Genomic DNA, 17,854 nt, shown 5'->3' with positions numbered 1-17,854 from the left:
AAATGGGAAGCTAAACACTTTGCAGAGGGACTGGAGAGCTTTAAACATCTCAAGGAAAAGCACCAGTGGGCTGGAAAAGATGAAATAAAATGTAAGAAACAAATTGGATTAATCAGATGCAAGAAGCTGAAGAAAAACGTGATGAAGAGAAAAGGAAGAGGAAAATGCTCCCGTCTTCACCCATACGCATATTTAGGATTTCATTTCATCCTGATTTCACTGGGGCTCTGTTCTCAATTCCTTCTTCCTTTTCTTGCCAGCTGAAGCAAACTACCTTATATTTCGAAAGCAGTCATATAAGATAAAAATCAGAGTTAAGAGAGAAAAATGGGCTGGCTCTGTCATTTCTTAAGCATGTCATAAAAATTCTTCAAGGCGTTCAGGAGAATAGCTTGTTGTGTTTTCCAGACCCTAACTGACAGGGGCCTTTTATTTTGGCAGGCATTTTCTGCTTGGCTGAATCCGGGTGTTGAAATCTGGAAGCATAGTTGAATGTGGATTCGGGTTAGGCACTATTTCTTTAAAGGATGGTAGCTTCAAAACAAAACAGAACAGAAACTGGATTCCTGTAATACACATGAGAAGCCTGATCTTTCTTTTATCCTGCGGCACATCCAGTTGTGATGGGGCCAGAACTGGCTTTCTGTGGAGAAGTGCGTTAACAGCTCAGGTCTCCAAGAATGAAATAATAATGGGAATCAACGATCGGATCAAGTTCTTGCTAAGAGAAGCAATTATGACAATTCTATCTGTTTTTTTTCAAAGAGAATCTTAGTGAATCAAAGTCCGTTGAGGGTCCAGGTACTGATTTTCCAATGATTTCTGACGTAAAAGTGAAAACACATTTCGCGCAGTCTCTGTGTGCTTAAAGTTCTTAAAGTTGCCTGTGTGCTATCAGTGATCCTTTCAAATTTGGAACGAATTTCACCTCCTGCGACAAGTATACAGCACAAAAAATGGACTTCTTAAAAATACTTTATGACTGTGTTTTCACAAATGCCATACCACAGTATGGCAAGCTTTGTTTTGCTTATTCATTTAAGATTAGTTTGAATTTAATTTTCTGTTTTTAATAAGATACTCTCAGAGTAGTTCTCCATGAAAGCCACTTTTCAAGGAAAATAGGTCAGTTCAACATTAGCTCTACTGAAAAAAAAAAACTGGAAAAAAAAAGCAAAATGATCTATTGGAGTACCGATATATATATTTGAGAATTTTACTTTTTTCGAAGTGTGAATTCTTTCCTTTTTTTTAAATGTTTATTTTTGAGAGAGACAGAGTGTGTGTAAGTGGGGGAAGGACAGAGAGGATCCAAAGCAGACTCTGCACTGACAGCAGAGAGCCCGATGCGAGGCTTGGAACTCACAAACCATGAAATCATGGCCTGAGCCAAAGTCTGACACTTAACTGACTGAGCCCCCAAGGCACCCAAGTGTGAATTCTTTCATGTGGTCTTTTAGATCTCTTTCTTTAGGAAACTGGAATTCACAGAATCATGGTACCATTAAAGCTAGAAGAGAACGTGGAAGTCATCCAAAGCAACAGCTGTACTTCTGAGATGAGGAAACTGAGCAGGGCTGGGCTAGGGTGAGGTAGATGTGATACCCTGGATGCAGAATTGAAGAGGGTATTTGTTCTTAACTGCTGATTGCTCCTTCTCTTTCAGGAGCCTAAAAGTGAGTACCTCCTTCAGTTGTGTTCATGGCCATTCCTCCTGCCTCACTCTAGTCATGGAGCTGAAATTGATGGTGTAGAAGATTAAGGCCACCTTAATTGGTGTTTCTCTTATCTCAAGCTGCCTTCTTAAAATTTGAAATGGTATCATGTTTAAGGGAGAGGATTAGGCAGACTTTTATTTCCAAATAGTCTTCTAAACAATATTGTTTCATTTGTGGTAATGCTGTTTTTTTCTATCAGCTTCTCATGAATTGTTAATTACCTTCCACAAGGAACCTGATGACCTGACTTCAGAGAACCTGCCTGAGTCTCAGCCCATTCCTTCCTCGGATCTTGGCCCACTTGAGTCAAGTATAGAAGACACCATAGCTGACCTTGGAGATCATGGTATGAGTTTGCATCAGTATTCAGAAGGGTTGGCACATAGGTTGGTATGGCTGACCCTCCAGTCGGCCTGGCTGGCTTCTGAGAAAAGCTTTGGATGCATGTGACCAGCTTCCATCAGTTTTCCAGAGCTGAGCTGGGACCAAGATAAAAAGCAGAGAAGCCAAGGGATTTGTTTGTCCTCTCCTATCTCCTTTGTGATAGATGAAGATGAGTTAGAAACTCACACCAGGTGAGAAACCTCTTCTACATGAGTTAAACAACGTCATCATTAACTGACTTTGGAATAGTTAGGACCGTGAATGTGCTGAATTACCATGTCCCTCTTCTATAAGTGATTCCCTGGCTTTCATAATGTAAAGTGAATAAATGAAGTCAGACCTTGGAAAATCAACTATATGGATGATAATGGATGTGCAAACAATACCAGAAGAAAAGTGCTCAGAACTGTTACCCAAATGAGGGAGATCTATCCTAGCTTAATGGTTAAAAACATGATTTAGGAGTGAAAAAGCTACCTGTATTAGGGAAGCCCCTGGCAACTTAATCTTTCTAGATCTCAATTTCCTTATCCATGAAGCAAGAATAATATCTTCTTTAAGGGTTGTTGTGAAAAGCAGATGAGAGTAGGCATGTGATGTTCTCTTACCTTAGTGCCCCACACAAAGTAAGAGCCAAAGAAAGGGAAGCATTTATGATCCTGAGAGGAAGGGTTATGGCCATCTCAGGGCCATCTCAGTCTTGTACTACTATCCCCAGTGCCTAGCACAAAGTGCTAGGAATATTGTAGGAACTCAATTAATATTTCTTGAATGAATGAATGAATGAATGAATGGATGAATAGATAAATGAATGATATGTTAGTCTCGACCTCTGAGAAGCAGATGTCAACATGGGACTAAAAGTGCAAGGATATTATTAAGGGAAATGGCTACATGGAAGGCATTAGGGAAGGAGCTGGAAAAGGCTGAGAGAATCATCAGGCCATGATTCAAGTCATGTTCCAAGTAAAAAAAGCAAGGTTTGGTGGATGTGTACTAGTCTGCTAGGCAGACACAGGCAACCAAGACATCAGGAAGTCTTCAAGCAAAGTCAGTAGCTAGGGGCTTGCTCGAGTATCCCTGCTGCACTCTGGCAGTGGTAGTGGCCTCTGACAGAACACAGGGATGGATTTCAGAACACAGCCCTGGGGCCCTTGGCCAGTTACACTCCTTGCAGTGGGAGGTCTTCAAGGTGCATCCTCATGGCTGCACAATGGTGTAACAGCTCTCTGGCAGTAGTTGAGTTCTCTTTCCAAACTGAGGGTGAAAGTGGTGAAATTTGGATTAACTGGTCATCACAGCCCAAATTCACTTTTGATATCTTCCTGCCAGAGCCATTAAAGCTTGTGCTGTCTCCTTCACCTGTAAGGAAACTAGCACCTAAAGCTTTTTAGGTTGGCATTTTAAAATGGTACTGTGGAAGCCATCTGGTAACAGGTGTTATTGACAAACAAATATGTATATCAGGTGGATTTGCATCTTAAATCCTTTTCAAGTATTTCTTTAATATGTTGTTATTATCCAAAGGTAAAACTTGGGAGAATAGAAATATCCCATGGGCCTTTCCTTCCAAAAATATAAAACTGAGAGGCCATTGGATAGCACTTGATATGGAAGGCTTATGCTTTGCTATATAAGGCAGAGCCATCGCTATGTAAAAAGAGGAATCCCCAGGACAGGATATTGAGTGGGTGGTCTAGGATAAAGAAGTCTGGGCCCAACCTCTGTGTCTCAAATAAGAAAAGTACCGGGGTGCTTGGGTGGCTCAATCGGGTAAGCGTCTGACTTCGGTTCAGGTCATGATCTCGCGGTGTGTGAGTTCCAGCCCCGTGTCGGGCTCTGTGCTGACAGCTCAGAGTCTGGAGCCTGCTTCAGATTCTGTGTCTCCTCCTCTCTCTGCCCCTCCCATGCTCATGTTCTGTCTCTCCCTGTCTCTCAACAATAAACGTTAAAAGAGGTTTTTTTTTTTTAAAGTAGGAATAGTATTTACTACTCATTCCATGGAGGAGAAACCAAAGACATTAAGTAATTTGCTCAAGAACTCAGAAGTGCCTAACTTCTAGAGCAGCACCCTTTCCATTCCCCCAAAGTGTATGTATTTGGAGGTGGTGGATGGGAGCAATAGGTTTGTAAGAAGCAGACAGGAGTCAAATGAATTGGACTTTCAAAAGGCAGAGTCTTTGTGTATCCCTATGCTAATTTTTGTGAACTGTAGTAGTCAGATTACTCCTTGGCTAGCCCTGACCACAGGTTGCACCTGCTACTGGGAAACTCAAGCCAATATCCTCCTTTATCTTTTGTCATGGAGGTTTCAATATGGTAGACCAGGTATTGATTTACCAGCCACAATGGAAATGGTCAAATCTACTCCTATGACTACCTTGTTTATACTATAAGGAAACACTACCATAATAAACTGTCAGATCCAAAAGATGCATTGTAGTTTTAATTGAGCCAAATGCCTTGTAGAATAGTTTAAACATTCCCTTTTTTTCCTCCCTGTAAATTCATATTTTCTAAATTGAAAAGGGAGATTTGTTTTTTTATGAATATAATTTGTCAAATTGGCTTACATACAACACCTAGTGCTCATCCCAAGTGCCCTCCTCAATGCCCATCACCCATATTCCCCTCTTCCCCACCCCCCTGTCCACCCTCAGTTTGTTCTCTGTATTTAAGAGTCTCTTGTGGTTGGCCTCCCTCCTTCTCTGTAACTATTTTTTCCCCCTTTCCTTCCCTCATGGTCTTCTGTTAAGTTTCTCAAGATCCACATATGAATGAAAACATATGATATCTGTCCTTCTCTGACTGACTTATTTCACTAACCATAATACCTTCCAGTTCCATATGCATTGCTGCAAATGGCATGATTTCATTCTTTCTCATTGCCAACTAGTATTCCATTGTATATATAAACCACATCTTCTTACCCATTCATCAGTTGATGGACACTTAGACTCTTTCCATAATTTGGCTATTGTTGAAAGCACTGCTATAAACATTGGGGTACACGTGCCCCTATGCATCAGCACTCCTGTATCCCTTGGGTAAATTCCTAGTAGTGCTGTTGCTGGGTCATGGGGTAGTTCTATTTTTACTTTTTGAGGAACCTCCACACTGTGTTCCAGAGCGGCTGCACCAGTTTACAGTCCCACCAATAGTGTAAGAGGGTTCCCGTTTCTCCACATCCTCACCAGCATCTGTAGTTTCCCGATTTGTTCATTTTAGCCACTCTGACCGGTATGAGGTGGTATCTCAGTGTGGCTTTGATTTGTATTTCCCTGATGATGAGTGACGTTGAGCATCTTTTCATGTGCCTATTGGCCATCTGGATGTCTTCTTTGGAGAAGTGTCTATTCATGTTTTCTGCCCATTTCTTCACTGGATTATTTGTTTTTTGGAGTGTGGAGTTTGGTGAGTTCTTTATAGATTTTGGATACTAGCCCTATGTCTGATATGCCATTTGCAAATATCTTTTCCCATTCTGTCGGCTGCCTTTGAGTTTTGTTGATTATTTCCTTTGCAGGGCAGAAGCTTTTTATTTTGATGAGGTCCCAATAGTTCATTTTTCTTTTAATTCCCTTGCTGAAAAGGGAGATTTAGAACTATGAAAATGTTCTTTAAGGGGCGCCTGGGTGGCGCAGTCGGTTAAGCGTCCGACTTCAGCCAGGTCACGATCTCGCGGTCCGTGAGTTCGAGCCCCGCGTCGGGCTCTGGGCTGATGGCTCAGAGCCTGGAGCCTGTTTCCGATTCTGTGTCTCCCTCTCTCTCTGCCCCTCCCCCGTTCATGCTCTGTCTCTCTCTGTCCCAAAAATAAATAAACGTTGAAAAAAAAAATCTTGAAAAAAAAAGAAAATGTTCTTTGGGCTGATGATTGATTAGAGTTGTGGGCAACCAGAAGATTGTTAGTGACCACATAGCTTAATCATAAAATTTTGAGGCATGAGACTTTAATTCGTTGATGAATTCTGAAGTTGTTATTTCTCCCATTCTCTATGCCTTTTTTCATTTTTTATGTTTATTTGTTTATTTTGAGAGAGAGAGAGAGAGAGCCAGGGAATGGGCAGAGAAAGAGGGAGAGAGAGAATTCCAAGTGAACTCCATGCTGTCAGCACAGAGTCCAACAGGGGGCTTGAACTCAGGAACCGTGAGATCATGATGAGCTGAAATCGAGAGTCAGACGCTTAACCAACTGAGCCACCCAGGCGTCCCCCTGTTCTCCTTGCCTTTTAGAAGATATGACTCCAAACATTCAGCATCCAGAGGAAGTTTTTGTTTATTTTTTATCTAGCATGTATATGTAGAATAAAATTACAGTCTTTTTTTTTTAAGCTTCTACACCAAATGTTTAATCAGTCTTTGATGTTGAATTGGGAAATTCCCTCTGGGATGTGAGGAATTAGTTGCAGAGAAAGAAAACAGGGTAAGACATTATTTACATTTGATATGCATTTAGTTGACTACAGCTGATTTAATATAGGCAAAGTCATGGATAACCATTATAATCAAATGAGAAGGCACAACTGGAATATTAAAGAAATGATCTCTATTTAACTCTTTATATGTAATACTGATGATTTCTTGAACGTTAATTTTTGCCAGAATTTCATTACACTTTACCCTTGTTTTCAGCAATTTCATTGCATGTTAGCCTTGTTTTCAGCAATTCACAGTTGAGTTTCAGAATAGGGTTTCTTGCAAAGCTGGGATAGCTTGAGGCTCATGAGCATGGTCCAGGCAGAGCATGGGTCTCAACTCTTCAGATGCGAAGGCTTCAGTGATGTGGGCCTCGGCTGCCCGCCCATAGCCTGACCAATTGTCACTTAATTACCCTTTCAGCTACTCCACAAGCAAGTCCGGAGCCCCTTCCCTGTGCTCAGAGAAATCGCCAGCCTCAAGGGAATTGTACTTTGCTTGCCCGTATGAAGTCCACATGCCCTTTGCAGTTGAGGGCTGCTCTGTGACTTATGGCGTCAACTCTTCCCTTTTAACGTCCAAATGGAAATAAAGTAATTTGAACTCTGTTAGACAATGATATATTTTTATTGTTTTCATTTTACAAATGAAAACATTTATCAGCTCTGCAATTCTACTTCTAGATAGTTACCTAAGAGAAATGAAAGTATGTCTACAAGAAAATCTGTACTCAAATGTTCCTAGAAGTTTTATTCATAATACCAAAAGCTAGAAATAAGTCAAGGGCCAACCAGTAGGTGAATGGGTAAACAAACTTGCAATTTATCCATGCAGTGTAACACTATTTGGCAATGAAAAGGAACAAACTATCAGTACACACAACAATATGGATGAACAGCAGAAATATTGTGCTGAGTGAAAGAAGCCACAAATGAAAGAGTTCATACTGAATGAGTCCATTTCTGTGAAGTTCTAGAAGCAGAAGCACTCATCCGTAGTGATAGAAATGAGGCCAGTGAGTTGTCTGGCCATTGGGAGTTAACTCAAAGGGCACAAGAGAACCTTTTGTGGTGATGGAAAAATCTGATACCTTGATTGTGATGGCAGTTTACTTTGACGTATATATTTGTCAAAACTCACTGAACTCGATGCTTTACATGAGTGCCTTTTATTGTCTATCAATTATACCTCAACAAAGTTGATAAGTAAAAAGAACATTGATAAGATATCCAGAAAAAAAAGAAAGGAAAAACCCATTATGAGTAATGCCCATCAGTCTGTGCTTTAGCTAATGAATGGCCCAGAGAGACCCTGGTAACGTCGTGGAGATAGAAGGCAACTGGGAAGATGTATAGTATTACTTGGGACACAAAGTCCTTAGTCTGGAGAGTGATCAGGGGTTTTATTCTAATGTCAGCTAAGCAATATTGCCTTCCACAGAGAGTATTAACAGAGCTTTGGGGTCTTCTCTCATGAGGAAAATTGGCTTAAACATGAGGGGCTGGGATCCCTTACTTCCTCTCTTCAGTCTTTATAGTTGGAGGGATCACACTGCTGTGGCAAGGAACCCATACCAGCAAGTCTCATAGGACCTTGTGTCCTCTGAAAGCAGCCCCAAAATACTAGAACAAAAAGTAACAGCCCAGGCTGCTAAACCCAGCCCAGGACAAAGAAGCTGGTAGAGCCCCCTGGCTATCAGCCTTCAAAAAAAAGACTAAGTGCTGGCAGCCATTTCTGTGTTCCTAGATGTCCCGTCACTCCCAGAACTTTGCATGTCTTGAAGGCTTGATTTATAAATATAAACTGATGGTGGTTTTATTTCATATTTGTCACATATTCCGTTGGGTTACTTTTGCGTTGCATGGTAGTGTTTCCACCTGACTCTCATATTTACGCCCCGGAATAAAGGGTCCTACGGACGCTCTCTAATTCCCTCAGCTCAAGAGGATAATTAAAATGAATCTATTGAATAAAGATGTGCCAATTCTCCACCCTGAGGCATATTTAATAGTTTAGAATGTTTCTTCCATAAGACAAGCTGGATAGGTGTCTCTAACTGAAATCTAAAAGATTGTATCCAATTTGAAAACTTCAAGTGGATGCAGAATAACACCTGCCCAACCGACCACTTCACTCTTGGGTCCTAAAAGGCATTATAAAAATAAGAGGAAAATCAGTCCCCAAGAACATCAGTTACTCATATAGAAAATCAGTACCCATGGACACCTCAAAATAAGCTTCTCACCTCAGCTGTATGTGACTCCGTGGTCCATTCTTTAGCCAAATACAAATTATACAGTAGTTATTCAACTATAGGTGTTGCAGGTAGGCCAGAGAGCATCCTTAAATGGCCTTGCTGGGCCTGTCATGGGTCGTGTTTGGAATGAATCAATTAAGCAGAAAATTAAAGAAGCATCAATCATGGCTTTCAGGTCAGATAGACTACAAAATATAATAGACTAAACCCTCACATAATGTGTGCTTCAGGCAGCATTTTGGACATACCACAATATGACTTTTCTTTGGTTGATGAAATTATTTCCCATGCACACAAGGTTCACAGTTGTGCCCAGGGCTCTTGCACCCGCCACCAAGAGAACATCATTATGATGCCCAAAGGTAGTAATGCTGTCACAGAACACTAAGACCGTTATTTCAGATGGTGTTTTGCCTCTAGTCAACTAACCATCTTTGATCCATTGAAATATTGTATCTTGGTGTTTGTTTAGACCAGACTTTAATGTAGGTATCTGTGATGGGAATTTAAATCTGTCTTGTGTGATCTTTGTAGAGAGGCTCTTTTGTGGCAGTGAGGGCCATGGCAGTATCAGCCACCTCCTGTGTTCAATTGTCAGTCTGTCGGTTTTTGAAGTGAAATAGCACATCTCCCAAACAAAAAACCGTTCTGGCAAGGAGCCGTGGCAGCAGTATCTAATACCTTTTGTCATTCCTGACTAACAGCATTTTCCACTGAACTTCTCTTCTCTCACTTCCAAAAAAAAAAAAAAAAAGAAGACAAAGAAAAATTGGAACCATACAGAAAGTTTCAGAGCGATTGCCATGTTTCATAGTAGTGTGTCTGTGTACGAGCAGTATAATGAATTTGACTTATTCTGAAAAAGTCAGTTTTCCCACATCTGCTGCAGAAAGTGATGTTTGTGACATTCTCAGCATTTGCAGCATTTGCAGTTAGACTTGTCTGTGAGATTGTGGGAAGATTTCTTTAGAAACTCACATTATTATTCTGTGCATAGGAGTGAGTAGTGTAACTCTGCATCCCTAGCTTCGCAGCTAACCATGTATTTCCTGCTAATCCCTTGACCTGTCCCAGTTTCTTTTTCTGGCCATGGCTCCTTTAAATTATTAATGAGAGTTCTCACTGTTCAAGGTTAGGCAGCTAAGTACATGTTTGTAGAGGAGTTTAAGATGCGTGCAGGCTTTCACTGCATTTTGTACCTGGGCATTTGGGGTTGGAGAGAGAGCAGAGTGACTTGACCCTTTTTCTATCTCAGATTCATTTTCTCTTTTGAATGCAGGAGAAAAGAACAAACCCAACCTCCCTCCAAAGCTTAACTCCACACGGCCTGCTTTCCTGGCTTCACACAGCTTAGAACTAAGTCAACTCCCTTCCCTCTACCTTCCATCTCCTCACAACCCCATTTGAAGAGATAACTTTGACAGTTGTCATAAGTAGTTGCTTATCAGCGTATGGTCTATAGCTGTATCTTTGGCTGCCTTTAATTTGTGAGATTACACATTTTGAAGAAGACTAACCTCTGTGTGTTCATTAGCATTCTGGATGAGAAATTTTAGTGGTATACTAGAGAGGGCTACAAAGTGACTACTGGTTAAGAAAAAGCAGTGTTAATTTTAAGAAAATTAAAATAAATTTTCCCCTTAGCCCCATTAGCTCTGTGTCATTGATGAGGAGAGCGAGTCAGTGCTCTGACTGGGCAAGTGTGTTCAGAGGCCATGCTCTCACCTATTCCCAGAATGCCATCTTGATGTCATTCCATACCTTACCTCTTAACTTTTTACTCTCTGTAAATCATATTCCTACAAATGTTGATCTGTCAACTCAAAATTCCACTAAATAAGCATCATGATAAAAGTCTATGTTTCCTATTATATTGGCAATACTCACTGATTCCAATTGATAGCACCTCTGAGAAGCACTTGCAGTACAGAAGCAGGTCACAGCACGGCAACTGAGAGCAAACAGGCCAGTCCTTTGTTAGTCAAAGCATGGTCTGAGAACTGATATCATTAGCATCCTGAGAACTTGTCAGAAATGCAGAATCCCAGACCTCACCCCAGATTTCCTGGATCAGTAGATGCAAAATCCCAGTGATGTGTATGCACATTCAAGTTCGAAGAGCCTGAGCTAGACTCTAAGCTCCACAAGAGCATGGGCTATGTCTGTCTTGTTCATCATTTTATTCCCACCTGCTGACAGTGACTGGCTCTGAGTTGGTGCTCGGTAAATATTTGTTAAATAAACGATTACATCTAGGAGAAAAGTTTTGTAAGAACACTAATGCTTTTTGTCATAAGCAGCATACATTTCTTGCAAAGATTGGTTCATTTGGGAAAACAGTAGAATAACAAGTTGCCAGAAGAGGCTAATTTGTGTATATTGGTGTTCACCTATAATTTTTACTCTTTCTTCTTAAGGAAGGTGGTAATCTAATTTTACCAGATGGATACTGGAAAGATGAAAAATAGAGGAATAGTGTCAGAGACATGGGAATAGAAATCTTCCATGCATGCTTTTTGAGCCCCCTAGCCATTGCATCTTTCTTTATAGATACCCCTCCATTTAGATAATCTTTAATGTGTGTTGCCATAGTGCAAAAATAGGGTTTCTTCCTCTGCAATGCCCATACTATTTAGTTTAAAGAAGTGGTCACCCACAAAATAATCCTCTCAGACCCCTTCATGTGTTCGTTAAGTGTACATATTCAATGGGAATAAAGGGGTTTTATGAAGTGTAGTCTGTTACAGGTGCACCCAAGTCTCTTCTGTTCGCATCAGCCTAGTATCCCCATGGAATCTATGACTGTACTTTATAGATGACAGGGCATAAGCAAATGCTGGTTGGTAGATTACTCTTATAACAGGCTTGCTAGAGCCTGTATGTGAACATGACTCTTTAGTGGTTTTATCTGTTGGGTCCCCTGAGCCTGTATGTGAACATAACTCTTTAGTGGTTTTATCTGTTGGGTCATCTGGGAAGCAGACACTAAGAGAAGTACAGGAGATGTATTGAGGGTACTTTTTGTTGAAAGAAAAATGGGGAGTGGGATCAGGGGTAGCCAAAGAGAGCCTCTAGACTACGCTGTGGGTCTGACACCTGTGAGATGTGAGCAGGAAGGAAGGATGAATGTGTAGGAAGAGGCTCAGACCTTACTATAGCTCCGATGGAGAGTTCTGGATCAAAGATTGCCCATAGAGGAATCCTGCACTGTGCAGAAATGCTGTGCCCTACTATCCCTTCCTGCTCAATGGATCCTCAGATGCTACAGCTGGAGGCTGCCAGCTCACCACATGCTTTTCAGCTAATTGGCAAGTTCTTGGAAGGACAGCTGACACATGCCCCTCAATAGATGCCACAGTGGTCAAGTTGAGTTGTTCTATATGCTTGAGGTGAATAAAATAGTATTTCAGTTAGCAATCTATATGCAGTACTTTAATTTAGAGAAACTTACCTCCACTATATGTAAAAGAAGAATAACTAAAGCTTCTGGAATATCCATAGACACTTTACAAAAATCCACTAGACTGGAAGCCACTGTTGTGCTTGAAAGAAATTTGGAGCCAGACTTTGTCTTTTTCCCACTTCTAGCCATTTACCAGCTGTGTGAATGCAGAAAAAATTGCTAACCCTTAGTTTTCTCATCTGCACAATTGGAATAATACTTAATTTTCTAGGGTTAAGGAAAGAATAAATTAGATATAAACAAAGAACTTTGAACAGTGCATGAAACAGAAAGTGTACAACAGTATCTTACTAAAAAAATACAATGTCAAAGCAAGTTGCAATATTTTCTCAATTTCCACATAAAACCTCTGAATTGGATGAATACTATTTCAGTTTTTAACTACCCAGGAGACCTTCTGATTATAGCTTAAAAGCACCTTTACAATATGAATGAAGTATGATTTGGAATACTCTATTTGCTGTAGTTTTTGTATTTATGAGAAATATAAAAATCACTCAGTCTGCTTAGTTCTGCCTGTCAAATTATGGTCTGAATTATGTCCATTTTTGCTGATTAGCTTAGCAGATAGATAGATAGATAGATAGATAGATAGATAGATATAGATAGATATAGATAGATAGGTATAGATAGATATAGATAGATCTAGATATAGACATAGATATAGATATAGATATAGATATAGGTAATATCTTCTTTGTCAACACCATAGACAGCCTGCAGAACCCAAGTCAGATTCTCAGAGATGCATGTGTCCTCCCATTGGTGAGCCAGGAATGCCACTGTTATACTCAGAAGTAGGACCTGGGAGGGACAAAGTTCTTTCTCAAAAAGATGCTTCTTTGCCAGCCATCCTGAGCCCATAAACTGGCAGCTAAAATTTCCAAGTTTTTTCCCTAAATACATTATAAATGTGAATATATTTTGTACTAAGGAGCCTAATTAGGGCAAGAATATATATTAGTTTTCCACTGTAGTCTCATGTGGGATTTAGGCCAAATTCAGATTAAAATACAGAGATTGGTAGGCATAACTATGATTTTTGCAATGAAAATATCCAGGTAATACATGCAGTTATTTTAATGGAACTCTCTGCCCTGGGTTTATAATGAAATCAAGAAGATTTTCTGAGACACAAGGATTTGCTCTACACTACCATGGAGGCTATATGTATAAATGACTTCCTGATTTTAGACAAGTTCTCTGAAAATTCTATTAGTTTCCTCTTTAGTTAGAATATAAAGGAATTTCAGTGGGCTGCAAGATTCCTAAGATAGGGAAAAGTTTATACTCATTTCAGATGTATTATTTTGCCTCCCTTAGGGCTGCATATGGAATCAGAATATTCCAGATATGATTTTATGTGCATAGTTAAATCATTCAATTCTTACCACACATCTGGTGGACAGGCTAAATGTACCTTAAAGGACATGGTGGCTTGTGGAAGACAGTATTTTTTGCCTACCATATATTATAAACAACTCTAAGGTGTCTTCAGATATCTGTACAAGATTTTCTTAAAATAAAAATTAGAGCAAATTATAGGTTATCCTAATAATGTAATTCTCAATACTTTTTTTTAAGTGGGAGAGAAAAGTGGGGGTTGTGGTTAGAAGGCCAGTGCTGCATGTTTTGGGTCTGCCCCTAGAGTTGGTTATGCCTGTGACGTCATTCATCCTGTCAAGAGGGGAGAAGGTTTGGAATGGCAACTCAAAGGGCAGGCAGGCTGGATGTGACCCTCCGCTCTGGGGGGCCGAGGCTCAGGCTTGTCCATGCTCAGGAGTGAGCAGGTCTGACTGGTTTGAGTCAAGAAGCCTCAAACATAGGGGAGACCACTGCCTCCTCAAGGTGACTTTGCTTGTAGGTTTTCTGAGTCCAGGTTTTCAAATTGGGCTACTTATCAGAACCCCTTATGGGAATTTGGAAAATACAAAATAGTCTCTGTCTTCTTAGACATTGATTTAGAAGGTCTACTTCAGTGGTTCTCAAACTATACTATATATCAGAATCATGTGGAGGGTTTGTTAAAGCACAGATTGCTGGGTTCGGTGGCATGCTAGCATTGACTCATGGACTCCATTGTGTACGTCTTCTTCCAACCTCCAGTTCTGTGATAGCCCATGGGTAGCTTCAAATCAGCTATGGTGACTGAGTACTTACACCAGGGAAATTGGCATTGCCAATCAGTTTTCCTCAAGAGCCAGTTGTTAAATGTTTCCCAGCATACCTCTGGCAGAGCTTCTGATTCAGTAGGCCTGAGATGAAGCCCAAGAATCTGCATTTCTAGCAAGTTTCTCAGTGGTGCTGCTGCTGCTGGTGTGTGGAGCACATACTGGGAACAATTTGTCTAGAATTAAGCTGTCCAATTTGATAGCCACTAAGCCACATGTGGTTATCTGAATTCAAGTTTTAATTAATAAAAATTAAATAAAATTTAAAAATCTGTTCCCAAGTCACATTAGTCATATTTTAAGTGCCTAAACTAATACAATGTTATATGTCAATTATATTGCAATAAAATGGGGAGGGGGGAATGCTTAAGAGTCACATATGGTTAGTGGTTACTGTATTGGATTGCACACTTCTAGAACAATTAATTCATCATTGCCAAAAGTACTATTGGGCAACACTGCTCTAGGAAAAACTCTGTGCGCCTATATTTTTTTTGTTTTAAGTTCTACAGGTTATTCTGATGGGAAGTCTGTTTCAATAATCACTACAGTTTTTTTTTTTAATTTTTTAAATGTTGATTCATTTTGAGAGAGAGAGACAGAGCATGAATGGGGGAGGGGCAGAGAGAGAGGGAGACCTAGAATCTGAAGCAGCCTCCAGACTCTGAACTGTCAGCGCGGAACTCAACGCAGGCCTTGAACTCTTGAACCATGAGATCATGACCTGAGCCGAAGTCGGACGCTTAACCAACTGAGCCACCCAGGCGCCCCAATCACTACAGTTATTAAATGTTGATCTTACATTTTGACTCTCTCAAACTCAAACTCACAGATAATTCTATGTTACTCATTTTCTGTTTCTTACTTGGGAGGGAGGATTGATTTGCAAAAATTCTCAAACACTTGACAACACATATCAATGACTCTTTTTTATAGGTGAGGATAAAGGAGGTAAGGGTGGAAGAGGTATTGTTGAACTGGAACCCAGCCCCAAATCCATAACTTTTTCAAGCCAGAGGTTTCTCTTCTATGCTGTGACAGCTTTCTGCTAAATAGAAAAAATTATTACAGGTGTTGGTCATAGTCCTGCCTTCTGATCATGTCTGGGGTCAGCACTGAGATGCCATTATCCTACCTCAGACCACGTGTGTGGCGCATGGAAGCCCGAGAAGTCTTTCAGACTTTATCTAATAACAACTCCCTCCCAACCAGTGAAGGACATGAACTGCATTTATTGGAAACCAGTTGACCATATTAATGAATCAGAAGTGTTCAGACTAGCAGGTTACACAAGACTACAGAGGGGGTAGAATTCAATTAGAGGTGAAGGGTCAGGTGAAATAATTAAGTCATTAGGGACATCTGTAGAGCAAGTTACCAAAACCTGAGTTAGTGAGGGTTATACAAGCAGACAGACTCCTGATAATTGGACCAGGAAAGAGCTGGCCTGGGATGCCAGCTGCTGTGGGTTGCCTCTTGTGTGTTGTTGGGTCTTGGTCTTTTTATTTACATAGCCTGGCATGTAGAAGCATGCTGTGTGAGTTACCATCTCCAAGATGCTTGTGTGGCCTAAACAATGTCCATTTATTTCAGCTCCTTTTGACTGAAATTTTAAGTTCTTTACAGTGATTAAAAAAAAATAGCCAGTGGTATTTCTTTTTCCTCTGAAAGATTTATTATAATAGACTTTATTTTCTCAAGTGACAGTTGCCTTTGTGAGTTTCAAAAGCTGTTACATTGCCTGGTTCTGTAGCAATCTCTTCAAAACTACCAAAAACAAAAAACAAAAAAACTCTTCTTCTTTCTGGGCTTCTTTTTAGGAATTCTGGCACTCTTCCTTTTAGGAATTTCCCACTGCCAGTATCCTTGTACCTTTGTAGGCACCATTATATTTTTGTCCTTTTGTATCCTTATTGATCTTCCTGCTCCTAGGCAATTGCTATAAACATCCTTCAGCAAAGCATTCCCTGAACACCATTTTTGTCAACACTCACCCTTTCACAAATATTTATTGGGTGCCTGCTCTGCTGGGAAAAGAGAATACAGAATACAGTAGTAACAGAACAGACTTGGTTCTACTCTTATGAGCCTATGGTGAAGTTTTCTTCTAACCAGAAGCCTTTACTTCCTAAAGTGGGTTGAATTCTGCCCACCACCCCCCAAAATATGTCCACTTGGAACCTCAGAATGTAACCTTATTTGGGATAAAGGTCTTTGCAGATGTAATTAAGGTAAGGATCATCACATGAAATTACCTGGATTATAATGGGCCCAAACCAATCTACATATTCAATGCAATCCCTATCAAAATAACACCAGCATTCTTCACAGAGCTAGAAAAAACAACCCTAAAATTTGTATGGAACCAGAACAGACCCTGAATAGCCAAAGCAATCCTGAAAAAGAAAATCGTGCAACAATGATTTCAGGAGTAGATTCCTTAATGCCCCTTACCCATTTAGCCCATTCCCCCCTCCCACAACCCCTCCAGTAACCCTCAGTTTGTTCTCCATATTTAAGAGTATATTATGTTTTTTCCCCCTCCCTGTTTTTATATTATTTTTATTTCCCTTCCCTTATGTTCATCTGTTCTGTGTCTTAAAGTCCTCATGTGAATGAAGTCATATGATTTTTGTCTTTCTCTGACTGACTCATTTCACTTAGCATAATACCCTCCAGTTCCATCCATGTAGTTACAAATGGCAAGATTTCATTCATTTTGATTGCTGAGTAATACTCCATTGTATATATATATACCACATTTTCTTTATCCATTCGTCCCTTGATGGACATTTGGGCTCTTTCCATACTTTGGCTATTGTTGATAGTGCTGCTATAAACATGGGGTGCATGTATCCCTTCGAAACAGCACATCTGTATCCCTTGGATAAATGTCTAGTAGTGCAATTGCTGTGTCATAGAGTAGTTCTGTTTTTAGTTTTTTGAGGACTAAAAATACTGTTTTCCAGAGTGGCTGCACCAGCTTGCATTCCCACCAGCAGGGCAAAAGAGATCCTCTTTCTCCACATCCTCGCCAACATCTGTTGTTGTCTGAGTTGTTAATGTTAGCCATTCTGACAGGTGTGAGGGGGTATCTCACTGTGGTTTTGATTTGTATTTCCCTGATGATGAGTGATGTGGAGCATTTTTTCATGTGTCGGTTGGTCATCTGGGTGTCTTCTTTGGAGAAGTGTCTATTCATGTCTTTTGCCCATTTCTTCACTGGATTCTTTGTTTTTTGGGTGTTGACACTGATAAGTTCTTTATAGATTTTGGATACTAACCCTTTATCTGATATGTCATTTGCAAATATCTTCTCCCATTCTGTCGGTTGCCTTTTAGTTTCGCTGATTGTTTCCTTCACTGTGCAGAAGCTTTTTATTTTGATAAGGTCCCAATAGTTCATTTTTGCTTTTGTTTCCCTTATATCTGGAGAAGGGTTAAG

The 17,854-nt window shown here is 40.2% G+C and overlaps 1 protein-coding gene across 25 annotated transcripts in view; it reads left to right on the top strand.

The window, feature by feature from the left end:
* The window catches only part of NEK11 (NIMA related kinase 11), a 281,142-nt gene that overhangs the window by 118,129 nt on the left and 145,159 nt on the right, over positions 1-17,854 (top strand). For 24 of the 25 annotated variants that reach the window (XM_045037604.1, XM_045037603.1, XM_045037600.1 and 21 more), the window contains one exon: positions 1,950-2,064. In XM_045037604.1, coding sequence (XP_044893539.1) covers positions 1,950-2,064 — 115 coding nt within the window. Of the gene's footprint in view, positions 1-1,949; positions 2,065-6,941; positions 16,801-17,854 lie in introns of those variants that run through there. The other variant, XM_045037618.1, reaches the window with a different exon arrangement.

This window comes from Felis catus, chromosome C2 (genome assembly GCF_018350175.1).
Source record: "Felis catus isolate Fca126 chromosome C2, F.catus_Fca126_mat1.0, whole genome shotgun sequence".
Lineage (NCBI taxonomy): Eukaryota > Metazoa > Chordata > Mammalia > Carnivora > Felidae > Felis > Felis catus.
This window is presented reverse-complemented; position numbering and strand designations above follow the sequence as displayed.